Source organism: Protopterus annectens, chromosome 2.part1, assembly GCF_019279795.1.
Source record: "Protopterus annectens isolate FY-2018-M chromosome 2.part1, PAN1.0, whole genome shotgun sequence".
Taxonomy (NCBI): domain Eukaryota; kingdom Metazoa; phylum Chordata; order Ceratodontiformes; family Protopteridae; genus Protopterus; species Protopterus annectens.
The window spans coordinates 1,261,316,265-1,261,331,647 of NC_056729.1; the positions used below are offsets into that span (position 1 = coordinate 1,261,316,265).

General features: G+C 40.3%; 1 protein-coding gene across 3 annotated transcripts in view; it reads right to left on the bottom strand.

Moving 5' to 3' along the window:
- The window catches only part of LOC122794421 (low density lipoprotein receptor adapter protein 1-like), a 1,120,082-nt gene that overhangs the window by 543,748 nt on the left and 560,951 nt on the right, over positions 1-15,383 (bottom strand). For all 3 annotated transcript variants that reach the window (XM_044062793.1, XM_044062791.1, XM_044062792.1), the window contains exon 2: positions 11,906-12,048. In XM_044062793.1, the coding sequence (XP_043918728.1) occupies positions 11,906-12,048 (143 nt within the window). The remainder of the gene's footprint in view (positions 1-11,905; positions 12,049-15,383) is intronic.

Genomic DNA, 15,383 nt, shown 5'->3' on the forward strand with positions numbered 1-15,383 from the left:
GCTAGAGAGAGCTTTACCTCCAGTTTGGCTAGATAAGTGCATCTCTCACAGGTTGTGGTGTTGGGTGGTAGGAGGAGAGGGTTGTCTGTGTACATGAGGCAATTGCTACATTGCCCCAAGATGCCCAGATTCATCAGATAGACAGGAGAGAACACTGGGAGCTGACCCTTGGACATGCCTGAATAAAAAAACTACTTTCCTCTAGACAAGTGAGGAAAGTGAGTATAAGAGCTGCTTTTCTCTAAGCAAGTGAGGAAAGTAAGTACAAAAGCTGTTTTCCTCTACGTAAAGAGGAAGGTTGAGTGTTGTAGTAATTTGTAGCTTATTTAGTGCTAACAACAAGTTCTGAACAAGTGCTGAGCACGAATAAGCAAATTCAAGTGCTAAAACTAAGAATCTGTACCTGGATCTTGTGGTAGATAGGCTACCTAGTGCTTACCACTCCCAATGATAAGGTAGAATGCTTCCCTCCAACACAGAAAGGCTTGGGGGGGGGGTGCTCAGAAGCTTACAAACAGTCCTGGATACAGCAAATCTGTATCTGGACTAGACTAGCCACAGGAAAGGTGGGAACCAAATGCAAATGTGGGCTTTTAAACCAGAAATTTGAAAGATATGGAAAAACTGCCCAAACGGCCAATAAACTACAATTTCTGGGCCAGAAACCACTCTTGTGGTAGATAGGCTACCTAGTGCTTACCACTCCCACTGATAAGCTAGAAGGCTTCCCTCCAACACAGAAAGGCTTGGGGGGCTCAGAAACTTACAAATAGTCTAGCAAATCTGTATCTGGACTAGACTAGTTACAGGAAAGATGGGAAACAAGCGCAAACGTGAGCTTTTAAACTAGCAAGTTGAAAGAGATGGAAAAACTGCCACACAGCCAATAAACTACAATTTCTGGGCCTGAAACCACTCTTGTGGTAAATAGGCTACCTATGTAATCCACACTAGGAATCATGCAAGACAGTGAGTAGGACATACTAAAATAGCCATCTGCAGGTATCACAATGGCATTGTACCAGGATTCACTGATGTCCCCCCTCTTCACATTTCCCCAGTTGCTTACACTAAGGATTTCCCCAGTTACGGGTCACCGGTTGAAAGGGTGAGTTAGACAACTGTCAGAAAAGGTGGAGTGAATGTGGGAAGGGAGGTTTCTCAGATATGGCTGATTGCAGACAGCTGGTATTTTTGGTGTATAGGTAAAAATCAAATTAATCATACAATTCTGATAGTCAGATATTTTGATCTTTTTATCTTTAAAATATGTATTTCAATTTTAAAGCCAATTTCAGTCTGAAAAATATAAACTGTGAACATTTAAAGGCATGATGTTTAGTAAGTGAAATGTTCAGCTCTGTTTCTGTCACTGCTTCCTGAGCAATATGATCCCGCTGAGTGCCTCTTCACACACAACTCAGCATGGCAGCCACTAAGCTGACACCCTTAGGCAGGGACAGCCACTACAACCTCTGCAGTACCAATAATAACTGAAGTAGCAGTGGAAATGAACATACAGCAACTTGTCAGAGTACAGTCCCACACTTCATGCTTACTGGTAATAAACATTGCTTTAGTCATTCATACAAAATGAAAAATAACAAAATAATTTAATATAAAACTGAATAGCTCGCTGCATTAGTAAATTTAACTTAGCTTTTTGACATGCACTGTCTGAGAAGTAAATAGGAATTCAACTAAATATTCTACACCAAGGAATTTGGAAGCCCTCAGTGTCATTTATTTTAGTTTTCTGGGTGTTTACTTTCTTAGGAGAACACTGGTTATATCTGATCCGAGTCAGTTATACAGCAGAAAAAATATAAACACAGGCAATTAGTTTAGGGTAGAAAAGTTATCACATCCTGTCAGATGTTGTCACATTTTTTTACTCACAATGTATTTGCTATAATGGCTTTACTAACCCTTTCTGTTTGAATTTATTATATCTGAAATATGTTCAGTAATTACGCATTTTAAATATAATGCTATTATGGTACTGATAAAGATCATAAAAAGATACTGAGCTATTTTACAGAAAGCAGGCACTGTGTGTCATTTTTAATTCTGTATTTAGTACATAAGCCAAAGAAAAAATCGGCCGTCACTCTTTTCCCAGAGGGATGAACAGCAGTAGTCTGGAAGCTAATGTAGAATTCCTCTGATCTTTGCTGCACCACTGTTTCAACACAGTCAGCTTCTTTTTAAGCATCTCATTTTTTTGTGCTGTTTTGCAAATTAACTTTCTTAAATATGAACAATCATATCTGCCATTTCACTAAATTTGTCATTTTCCTGTTTTAGTGTAAAAAGAACTGGGTAATTCATTTCATTGGTTCCTTTTTCACAGAAGCATGTCTGTTTGTGGTGATTGTGTCAGAAAACCTAGTGTTAAGAAATGCACTTCTGATTGCTTTCATGTAGTTTAGATGTACTAGACTGGTTTCTGTGCTTGTTACAATGTGGGAACTGTTTTGTACATTTTTGCATTTACAGCAAAACTATTGACACTAGAGGCAAGGTGGTTTCTACTTACCCAAAGTGTTGTGCGATCTGTGATCCTGTATTTTTTAAATATATTGGGATGCGGGGGCATAGGGGCTGCTTATCCTGAAAAAATATCAGTTTTATATTTTATTTTGTTTTACACAAATTAGCAATAAATGTATCGCTGTCCATGGAATTAAATCCAGTTAAAGTTTCTTTAGTGGGAATGATAGACACTCTCCTGCTCCTAAGGTAAAAGTCCAAACAAACAGGTCATACATTTGTTTTCTACATGAATTCCTCTGGACATGTATTTAAGAACCATATTTGTCAGAGAAACACAAAGTGTAATATGTATGTGCATATGCATATTTATTAACCCTGACTGCTTGCTAACCATGTAAACTCACTAAGTTCTCAAAATCCCATTTTCACATCAAAACAGTGATACATTTTGGATGCCTAGATGTATTTCTTATGTATTTTGTTTTTATAACATGATTGCTGTGTATCTCAGTTACCTCTGCATTACATTTTAAATGAATCTAAGTAGTGGTAAGGTAGCAAATGATTTGTTCTGATGTATAAAGATAACTACAAAGTATGTAAGTTGCCCATAAAGTCATTATATTCCAAATTACTGCTGCTATAATTTACTGGTGAGACAACAAATGGTATAGAATCACTCCTACACTTTAGAGGTTCAGTTTCTACAACATCCCTTTACATAGTGTACAGATCTGACACAGTCACCTAACAGAACCATAGCTCTCATGTTCCACATGAAGCCACTGTTTTATGCTTCCAATACATTGTTGAACTCTGGAATAGTATCCCCACACAAATAAAACTCTCCGACAAACTTGATAGTTTTAAACCACTGCTTAAACAGCATCTTTACCAGTTTTGGTCCTGCACATGCTCATCACCAGGTTAAGACTTTATACTCACTGTATGATACTCTCCAAATACTCTCCTTAAACAGAATACTCTCAACCTCTCACTGAAATGACAAAACAATTTTTGCACATAACCGCTGCCTCTACACTCCATAAGTTGCACATGGGCTTTCTATTTACTACCTCTGTAAAATCTTAGAATGTATAAGTGTCACTAATGCATGTATACAAATGTAAATACAAATGTAACTACTCCGTGTTTAGCTGGAACTTAGTATAATGCAATGTAAGCAAACGGAGCTTTTCTCCCCAGGCCTCCACTGAAAATGGGTATGACCCAGTTGGACTTTCCTGGTAAACAAGGACAAATAAATAAATATGCTACAAAGAAGAAAAAAATATAATTTTGGTCATTGTCTTGTTGCATAAAGAAGATCAAGAAGTAAGTAAAATTAAAATAAAAAGTTAACTTGCTCTTTTTTTTAAGTGAAGGCATGAAGTACTTACGGTAGGTTTTCAAAAGCATGTGGTTTTGCTAAAAAAATACTGTAGACATACTAACCAAGTAAAATAAGTGTACCGACCTTTCATTTTTGTAATAAAAGGGTTCTTGATCATTCATCATTTATCCCACATGACCTCTGGACTTGATCACTGTGACTTCTAGAGCCCTGACAAGCCTTCCTAATCCTGGCACCCATGATGGGACAGAGTGGAATGTTAGGAGAAACAAAGGAGAACCCAGAACAGTTATCGCAGTCCTTTTTTTCTTTTACTCATTGAAGGTCAGTTGATAGTGAAACACTGAAGGACATTAAATGCAATCTTTCCTCCACAGTAGGTACATGGTAGTAACATCACTGATTACTTAAAGATGAAAACCAGATATTGACTTTTAAGATTTGTTTATGAGAGTTACCTTTGATGTATTCGACAGATTTATTTTTTTTCCTGAAATTATATTTACATTTTTTCATCAGTCAGAATTCATCTAAGACAGGAAGAGGGCTAGGAAAGGAAGGAATAGGAGCCCTAACTGTATTTCTTGTGCTAAGCTTTCACAAAAAACATTAATTTGACTTGTGCAAACTTACCCACTAAAAGCTATTCAAACTTTATAAACAATTAACTTATTCAAGCAAAAACAATTTAACATGAAATAAACTCTTCCCTCACATAATTTATCCTGCCACCTAAATGTTAAAATATAAGATCCCCAAGTAACAAATAAAAACTGAATAAACCACCTTCTCCCCATACCTCCAGATTATTAATATAATCTGAATCTGCAAGACAGCTTAATACATGTGTATCTATATGTCAGAAAGAGTGAGGCAAATCCAAAATGCATTGACCTTCCCCCAAGGTCAACCATCCCCCCCCCCTCTCTCTCCATCTGCACAACTTTGATTGTTATCTTATTCTTCCAGAATTTGCTCTACCTCTAAGAAAATTACACTGAAACTACAAACAATGTAAAACCACATCTGTCATTTCATGGGAATCATAGGAATAATCAAAATACAAAACAAATGAGTCTTGCGACTATTTATGCCTCGCCAATACCTACCCTTAGAAATTCCCTCCTCTTTCAACTAGGGCTAGGCCAGTTAATGCAGGGGTGAATTTGTGAATACACATCCAGTCATCCAGTTCCCATTTGAAGGAAGATAATGTATCACACTGCTTGGTTTGCAGTGGGGGTGTATTTCAGATGTGAGTAAAAGGCATAACAGACCTATCTTTCCACTATGTTTTACTTATTTGTTCACCAGAATTTAGATACCTGGTTCTAATATTTATGGGACTATTTGATTTGTGGAGAAATGAGATTCAAGGCCAATGGATCTCTAATGGTACATGAGGCAAGGCATAGATTTCCTCTTGGAAGTCTATAAGATGCTGAATAAAGTGACAGCGCTTCCATTCTGTTATGGTTGTACAAGGTTTTTAAAACAGTGATTGTCTTAGTTAGGAACCTCTGGGGTCTCTCTAGTTGGTGTCTAGTAAGGTAAATCCCAAAGTGGGGCACAATATTTAAAATCAATGCAGAGTATAAGGGAACAATGACCTCTTTAGATCTGGATGATATTATTTTGACGATGAACTGTGCTAAGAAGAAGGACTTTCCAGCTACTGTTGTTACAAGATGACATCCCTCAAGGCAATCTAATCCTCTTCCTCTCAGTCTACAGAGTCAAAATCTCTCTCTGTCTCAAGGTAGGTTTTATCTTTCTCTTAGTAGAGGGATTATGGCTGATCTGCCACTGGCTGCAGAATTCTATAAAACTTGTAAGCATCCTCTTTTTTAATTTCTCCAAGTCTATTGGGTTTCTAATACAATGATGGGAATGGACCCCATTCCTAAGTCAAAGTATGATTAAAGTTCAAGAAATTAGTTATTGTTTCAATCTTTGGTGCCTTGCTACAGGCTATGAAGTGATAGTTGCTCCTGTTTAGTGTGATTTGGACTTTAGTGAGTTCTACTTGTGGGTCTCTAGGGATCTGCCCTTAGGGTGATATGGTCCATTTTGGAGTCAAAAGGCAGTTAAACAGATTAGCTGGCTTCTGAGTCTAAGAGCACTTCATCTTCTCTTTAATTTTGTTAACAGCTGAAATTCTACTTGAAAAGCCATTCTATATGCATGTGCATCAGATTAATAACATAAATTCCTAACTCCATAATCTACCTCTATATTTCTATATTACATGTCTATACCTATGTTTTACCCTCAGAATGATATTAAATAATGTTCTCTTATACTGAGCATCATATGGTGAAATAGATAAAATTACACCTGTCCTTTCCCTGTACAGCTTCATTATACCTAATACAATCTACTGAGCAGGATAAAATTTTTATAAATAGTTCTGCATGTTCTGCCTTGTACTGCACATTGCGCAAGTATTTCTGTACTGAGCAGTATTAATACTACAAACATTCTTCTGGCTTTTTTGCCAAGTAACTACACAAGTGATTATAATTGTATGCGACACTTTAGCTTCTTGTTTTCTAGGTCTAACAGCCACCTAGTAGAAATACTGCCTAATTATTTCAAGTTCAATTAGTTACATGAATGTTACGTTGTCTAAATGTTTGTCATTTAGTTATTTTTTTCATTCTATTTTTACTATTCCTATTGTACTTTTCTACCTGTTGTATAATTCATTGTGAAATTCTGCATTCTGTCATAAGATAGAGACTGTAGAGGGCCCCACTGGTCTAGTTCACCTACTTGCTAAATACATAAATACAAAAATAAATAAATAAATAGATAAAAATGCATTAAAATTAAATCAACTATAAATTAATAAACTACATAATGCTATAATATCACTCTCAGAGAATTTCAGTTGAACTTTCAGCTACTACATTCTACATACAACCCAAGCAACCGCTACCCATAAACAAAACACGTGCAACACATAGCTCACAAAGCCAGTGTGCTGAACAGTCACAGCCCTTAAGGCTAAATAACACACCTGATACACTTGTAATAGGTGACTCTTATCGTCAGGCACACTGACGTCCCGCTCACCAGGCTGAACAAGGAGAAGGTCACGGTGAGCTGCCGGTTGGGCGCTAGGATCCGCCACATAACACAAGCACTCAGGTCACTCCAAGGCAAGTACAAATATGACTCAGTCATTGTCCATGCTGGTGTGAATGACCTGAGACGTACCTCCCTGGACTACATGAAAAGAGACATAGAGGAGCTCTCTGAGCATGTAGCCCAGGCCGGTATGACCCTGACCTTGAGTAGCATCTTACCCTCACCAAGAATGATGCCACAATATGAAGACAAGATGATCAATTTCAACAATTGGCTTAAGTATTGGTGTCATTCAAAGGGGATCCAATGCCTGTCAGCCTGGGATGACATGCTTGACAAGCCACGATGCTTCGCTAGGGACGGCTTGCACCTGTCACCCCTGGGCTTTCGGATATTGGCAAAGGCTCTTGCCATCCCCATAGTGCCTTTTTTAGGCAAGGCTCAAAAGACAAACCCACCTCCATAGGTATCACAAGGGATAAGAAACTGAGTAATGCTACTCAATGCCAGAAGTCTAAACCTCAAGATGCACACACCCAAAACTCTCCTTAGCATGGAGAACATCGATATCTGTGCAGTAACAGAAACCTGGTTCAAGGCTCCTGAGAGCACCCCAGCACTACCAGGTTATACCTCATACCATGCTTTTTGGCCCCAAAACTTGGACCGAACCACAAAAGGAGGGGGAGTATCAATATTCGTCAAAGATAACCACACCTCCAGGTTGGTGGCACAGCACAAAGCATCAGAGACTATTCATGTGCAACTAACAGTGGGTAAAACTGCCTTCCAGTTTATAGCCTGCTACAGACTACCCTCCCAAACCCAGGAACCCCACTCGGACTTCCTGAGAACACTGGAAAATATGAAGGTCTCTCCAAACACCATTATATTGGGCAACTTCAACTACCCAAACATAGACTGGGAGCATTACTCTAGCTCCAACACCCTAGCCCAAAGGTTCCTAGAATTTATAAACTCAAATGCTATTGAACAACTTGTTACCACTCCCACAAGAGGGGAAAGCATACTGGACCTGATCATCACCAACATGGGGGCTCTATGCTCCAGACCAGAAGTGTATCCCTCACTGGTAAGATCAGACCATAAACTAATCTCACTGGATATTCACATCCCGACCCCACCCCTGCCCAGAAAACCACAGTGAAAAACTTCTCTAAAGCAAATTTCACACTCCTCAAAACCGAGGTGGAATACTTCAAAGCCCCTGGGCCTGTGGAAAATATGGCCCAGACCGCAGAATCCTTTATAAACGCATTCTATGAACACCTTCAGGAATGCATGGATCATGCAATCCCAAATAAAACCAAGACCCAATCCTCCAAAGGCAGGTGTCCTGTCTGGTGGACCCCAGCCATAAACAAACTATACAATAGAAGGAGGAAGCTACTACATGATAGAGCAAAATCCCAAAAAGGGAAGGCATCTCTGATCAGTATTAGCAAAAAACTACGGGCACTCATAAAATCGCCTAAGGCCAGCTTTGAGATAAAAATTGCACAGGACACTAAGGATAATCACAAGGCTTTCTTTAGTTATGTTAGGAACCTGGGTGGGAATTCCCAGATATGCTCAGAATTAGTCCAAAATGACAAAAAATACACCGAACCCACAGACATTGCCAACATCCTAGCTGACAGGTTCAGCGCAAACTCCCCCCCCCACCCACCAAAAGGGCAAATATCTCTCCCAGCAGAGTACTGCCCCCCTGACATCTCAGATGCTCAGGTAAGAGCCGCCCTCTCCAAAGCAAAAAAACACAGCATCAATGGGACCAGACGGTGTCCAGGGCTGCGTCCTACATGAACTCCAAGAAGAGCTAAACCCAAGCATAAAACTACTGTTCACTGTCAGCCTTACTACAGGATATGTACCCAAAGAGTGGCGTACAGCAACAGTGGTCCCTCTCCACAAAGGTGGTACCTCAACGGATCCTGGAAACTATCGCCCCATAAGCCTGACTAGCTTGGTCTGCAAACTATGGAAAGGATCATCATGGACCTCATAAATAAAGATATTGGGGACATATAGACACTGGATCCTACCCAGTTTGGCTTTGGTAAGGGCAGATCCTGCCTCTTAAACCTGGTCGATTTCTTTGAAACAGTCACCAAGGCCATTGACGAGGGGAAGGTGGCCCACACAGCCTACATGGACCTTGCAAAAGCCTTCGATACAATACCCCACTCGGGTATTATAGATAAGCTCACCAGCTTAAATATAAACCCCTATGTCACTAGATGGGTTGCAAACTGGCTCAAGGACAGAACCCACATGGTTAGAATTGCTGGAGCCATGTCAAACTCCAAACCAGTTACAAGTGGCGTCCCACAAGGCTCAGTCCTGGGACCTCTCTTGTTCGGTATATATTTCTCGGAGGTACAGGCCAACACCGAAGGACTGTGGCTGACCAAGTTCGCAGATGACTGCAAACTAGGCACCATAATCGACTCTCCAGCCGACACAAGCATCCTACAAAAGGGCCTCATAGAAACAGACAACTGGTGCCAGAGCCATGGCCTCAAGCTAAACGCCAAAAAGTGTATAGTCATCCCCTTTGGCAAAAACAAAGTGCCCACAAATTACCACATAGGTGGTAATCCATTAAGTATGGAAGAAGTAATTAGGGACCTGGGGACCCAAGTTGATAGCAATCTCTCATTTGAAAACCACGTGGCCAAAGTGGTTAGAAAAACATTTTATATAGCCCACCTAATCATGAAGGGATTCACATCTAGATCAGGGAGGTCATCGTGCCTCTTTACTCATCCCTCATCAGGCCCATAATTGAGTACAATGCCCCTTTTGGGATGTACCTTACCAGACACCTGCAGCAACTGGAAAGACCCCAAATGTACCTCACCAAGAGGATCAAAGGGCTCAAACAGATGCCATATGCTGCCCGGTTAAAGAAACTCCAGCTCTACTCAGTGGCATACCGTCTGCTCAGAGGCGATCTGTGCCTGACGTATAAAGCCATGTCCAACCCGGAATTAATGGACATGCTGCACCTCAGAAAATCCAAATCCCATCGATCTATGCGCTCAAGAGACTTGAACCTCAGCACTGAAATAAATAGGACATGCTGGAGGGACAGATTCATAACCCAGAGGCTCCTTTCACTCTGGAATAAAATCCCAGTCCAGGTTAGGCAGTGTCCCTCATAGACTCTCGTCAAGAGGAATCTTGATGAGTGGATGGGAGATCGTAGGTTTACCCCGGGTATCACTTCTGTGTCACTGTTAGACAGAGGCACAGTATACTAACCTCGAAAAAGGGCATAGCAAAATTCATTTAAAATGGGTGGCGGAAGCCAAACACACTCTGGCTAGGCTTATAAATGCCCTTGGGCAGATAGCCTAGTATGAACCTATGAACCTATGCATCCGCTGTCCTTCTCATTTTGTCTACATTCTGCTCTTGTAAAGCTATACTTACAATCTGGTGGCTGAAGCATTTTTTCAAAGTCAAATTATATATCTCTGTGCTGATAAATAAAAAAAAACATTCCACATCTTAGCATAGGAATTTGAGGATAAAAGGGATACAACACAAAGTTAAACCATTAGAAAGATGAGAGAAAGCACCCAGGATGTAGCAAAATCACGTCTCCATCACATTCTCAAAAATGGACAAATGCCTTGCTCTCCAAAAATATACACATCTCATTGACTGTATATCTAGACACTTCTAACAGAAAGCAATAGCTTTCATTTGGTAGCCAGAGGGAAACTGGAACCCCAAAGTCATGGAAGATGAAGTACAGCTGTTGTGGGAAGGGGACTTAATGGGATACCACAAAGCATTTTGATCATCCCCTTTAATGCCTTCGTATGTGACAGTGATGAAGGGCCAAATAGTAAATACATGTGCCTTACTGGGCTGCACAGAGCTTTACAGATGGAAAGAAAGACTAAAATGATGACATTCAGAAGAATATGGATATGTTGACTTACATTATCTTCAAAGATTGTAAAACAGTGTTGAAACCTGCAAAAATGAATGACTATGAAACAATGTGTGATTATAATAAAATGCTGATTTTATATTTAAACAGTAACAATAATAAAAATAAACACAATGGTTTCAGTTTTATATCATTATACATGATCTATTTTTCTTATTTGTGTAGGAAAGAACTACATTTTTTTCTGTCAATTTAAGGAATAAGTCACAGATACAAAACAGTGCAACCAATAGTATACCATGAAAGAAAATAAACACAGTACATACATCAGTGTACAATACTCAGAATTATAAAAATGCTAACCAGTGCAGGTGACAATATAAAACTACAAATATGCAGAAATGTTAGTGTAGGCATCAGAGCATTGATTGGTTGACACAGCTACATATAGTTTAAACTGTGTACTAATTAAACTGTAAGAGTATTTTTTAAATATCGCTTTGAAAATATTTATACAGGAACAAACACTAGCAAAACAACAATTTATATAAAGTGTAAAAGTTTTGAAGGAGGGCTGTCAGGAATAGCTTTGAGAATTGTATAAAAAAGAACAAGTGAACTAAGTGACAAAGGGACAGCAGAAAGGATGAGACAGGAGTGACACTTCAGCACAGTGATTGAACTAGTGATGACACTGGAGAAGGATGACTATAGCACTAACTGATTATGAAGACAGAAAACAGCTGGTAACTTACAGAAAAATAATCAAAATCAGAAAGGTTAGCATTAATTCCAGAAATGTTTATAACATTTGTTTTGCTTCCAAACCTTGTAAACTCATTCAGATTAAACATTAGTAATGCCATACTTTATCCAAACTTTCTTCATTAAAATTTCATCCAGACAGTATGAGCAAAGAGTCAAATGAAAAAAAAAAGGGTACAGTACCACCCTATGTGATGTGCACTGTGACCCACCCTACAATCTTTAACACCGGGTCATTACAAGTAAAATAGCAAAGGTAATGCGGTTACCATGGAAACAATACGTCGAATAGCAGCAGCTGCCATCTCTTCTCCTTTGGGCTGTTCCACAAGTGTCATGCCTAGGTACTTGAGATTAAATACCATTCCCTCCAGTAGGGTCTCTTTTGTGTCAGTCCAGTTCTCAGGGAGTTCTAAAAAAATGAAACATAAACTTAACAGGTCTGAAAGATGTTGAATAGGCCATATCAGTTAGAAACTACAAAGTGGTAAATCAAATTCCTTGTTATTCAGGTAAGAAATTTGATGTAAGTTAACACCTCATTGTAATGCACCAAACTGTACAATGATGATTATAAAACGTTTAGTTGTACATGACAGAAATAACAAATAATAGAGCTGAAAGTTAATTGAGCAGGGCTTTTTAAAGCATACTTTAAATATTTATTGTTTAAAAAATATTGCTGTAGATCAAAGCACATAGAAGAAAGAAAATCAAGTGTTGCTACAACTTATTAAAAGCTCTTAAGATGTTCAGGGTTGGCATAATAGTTAAGGTATTTACCTCACAGACAGAAAGTACATGGTTTGATTCTTACCTGGGGAAGCATTGCTAAGACTAAAAAGACCCCTAAGGTTGTTAGCCTAGTAATCACCTATGCAACACTGCATTGAAAAAAATACTGAGGTATACCCTAATCCTGGGAAACTTTAACTACCCAACCATAGCGTGGAATACCTATTCTAGCCCAAACATGAACGCCCAGAGATTCCTCGACTTTGTCAATGCCAGTGCATTGGATCAGCTGGTCGACACCCCTACAAGAGGTGAAAATATCTTGGTCCTGGTCCTAACCAACATGAGTGGCCACTGTTGCACTCCTACAATGTCATCCTCCTTGGTAAGATCTGACCATAAAGCGATCACTTTGAAGTCACCATCTCCCCTGACCCCCCCCCCATCCCCGTCAGGGTCAAATGAAAAAACTTTTCCAAAGCTGACTTCAATCTCCTCAGAGCAGGTTTAAGCAACATCACAGCCGCCATCCCTTCAGTTGGAACTAGCACTAATGTCCAAGCCTACACCAAAAAACTATATGAGCACCTACATAGATGTATGGACTCAGCAATACCTGACAGGACCAAATCATCTTCCTCAAGGAAGAGTAAACCTGTCTGGTAGACAGCAGCAATAAACAAACTTTATAATAAAAGGAAAAATTGCTATCCAGGGCCAAGAAGGAGCAGGTGTAAAGTTGGAAGCAATCTCACCTTTGTCTGAACAAGCAAATGAAGTCACTGGTAAAATCCTCTAAGTCTAAGTTGGAGTCCAAATCGGCCACATCCACCAAGGACAATCACAAGGACTTCTTCACATATGTCTACAATCTCAAAGGCAACACCCAAATCTCCTCTGAACTGGTGGTCAAAAAGACCACATACACAAATACCATACATATAGCCAACCTGCTGGCAGACAGGTTCGGTAAATACTTCACCCCCCCTGTCCCCCCATTAGTAAACCAGGACATTCCCAGCACCTGCCCCCCCTCCCCTCATCACCAGGGAGTATGTCCTTAATGCCCTCTCAAAGGCAAAAAATACAGTCTCCATGGGACCCAATAACATCCCTGGCTGTATCCGACATGAGCTCTCAGCTCCATTAGACACCCTATTCAATCAAAGCCTGAGCACCAGTTTCATCCCAGCTGAATGGAGGACAGCAACTATCATCCCTCTACACAAAGGTGAAGCATCTACTGACCCAGACAATTATCGGCTCATCAGCCTAACTAGCCTGATCTGCAAGGCCATGGAACGCATTATCATGGACCTTATAAACAAGCACATTGGGAACCTCCAAATGCTTGACACCACACAGTTCGGTTTTGTGAAAGGGAGATCATGCCTGTTAAACTTGGTCGACGTCTTCTAAACAGTCACCACAGCCAAAGACAAGGGGAAGATGGTGCACACCACCTATCTTGACCTAGCCAAAGCCCTTTGACACTATTCCCCACTCGGGCATAACAGATACAATCTCCCAGCTAGGCATCAACCTGCTGACTCACTGATAGAACCCACTCAGTCAAAGTAGGGGAAGCCACCTCTAGTAGTAGACCTGTAACAAGTGGTGTACCCCAAGGATTGGTCTTGGGGCCTCTAGTGTTTGGGAAATACTTTTCTGAGGTGCAAGCCAAAGCCAGTGGTCTGTGGCTGACCAAGTTTGCAGATAACTGCAAGCTGGGTACTGTCTTAAATTCCCCTAGTGATGTGGACATCCTCCAAGAGGGCCTTACCCAAACTAATGACTGGTGCCAGAAGCATGGCCTCAAACTGAATGCCAAGAAAAGCATCATTATCCTCTTTGGTGAAAAAGTCATCCCCACTAATTATCACATTTATAACAACCTACTAAGGGTGCAATCACTTATGAAGGACTTGGGCACCAAGGTTGATAGCAACCTGGCTTTTGATTACCACATTGCCTCCATTGTACAGAAGGCTTTCTACATGGCCCACCTCATAAATAAGGGTATCTCATCCAGGAACAAAAAGGTCATAACATCCCTGCCCTCTTTCCTTACCAGGCTCATTATCAAGTACAATGCCTCTTTGGCATGTACCTTGCCAAGTACATGCAGAAGTTGGAGAGGTTCTTGATCAGGAAAATCCAGGGTCTCAAACACCTATCCTATACATAGACTAACAGCCCTGTCCCTCTACTCAGTCTCATACAGACTGCTCAGAGGTAACCTGTGTCTGGCATACAAGACCACTTCAGACCCAGCATTGAGGGAGTTGCTGCATATCCATAAGATAAACTACACTCGCGCAACCCACACGCAAGGCCTTAACCTGGTCTGTGACAAATAGAACTTGTTGGCAGGATAGATTTGTGTCCCAAAGACTCCCCCGTCTGTGGAATAGACTCCCTCTCCATGTCAAGCACGGTACCTCTCTATCCCTCTTTAAGATGAAACTGGACGACTGGATGGGAAACAGAAAATATATCCCTGGGATCCCACCTGTGTCCCTGGTGGACAGGGGAAACAGGTGCTGACTTTGAGGGAACATGGGCAAAATTCTTGGCTAGGCTTATAAAGGCCTCTGGGCCAATAGCCTAGTATCATCCTATGAACCTATGACACATCATACCTCATGGTAAAATAAAGTGGTGGCTATTACAACTTTTACTGGAAATTGCCATTTGGTGGCTTTCCGATTTAATGAATAAAATGATTATTTGTTTATATTTCTTTCATAAGATAAAGTAATCGATTCACTGATATTCCAAGGCCACCAAGACTCATGACTATTCCTGATTTGCAATCTGCCTCTCACAGGCAGCACCTCCTTTTTCTAAGAAGGCCAAATCAGACAATGCTGGACTAAATTTGTGGATAGCCATCAAGTCATCTAGTTTATGTGTAAAGGAATATATTGAGTGTGTGTGTGGTGTGTGTGTGTGTGTGTGTGTGTGTGTGTGTGTGTGTGTGTGTGTGTCTTTCAGCTTTTCCCGTTTAGG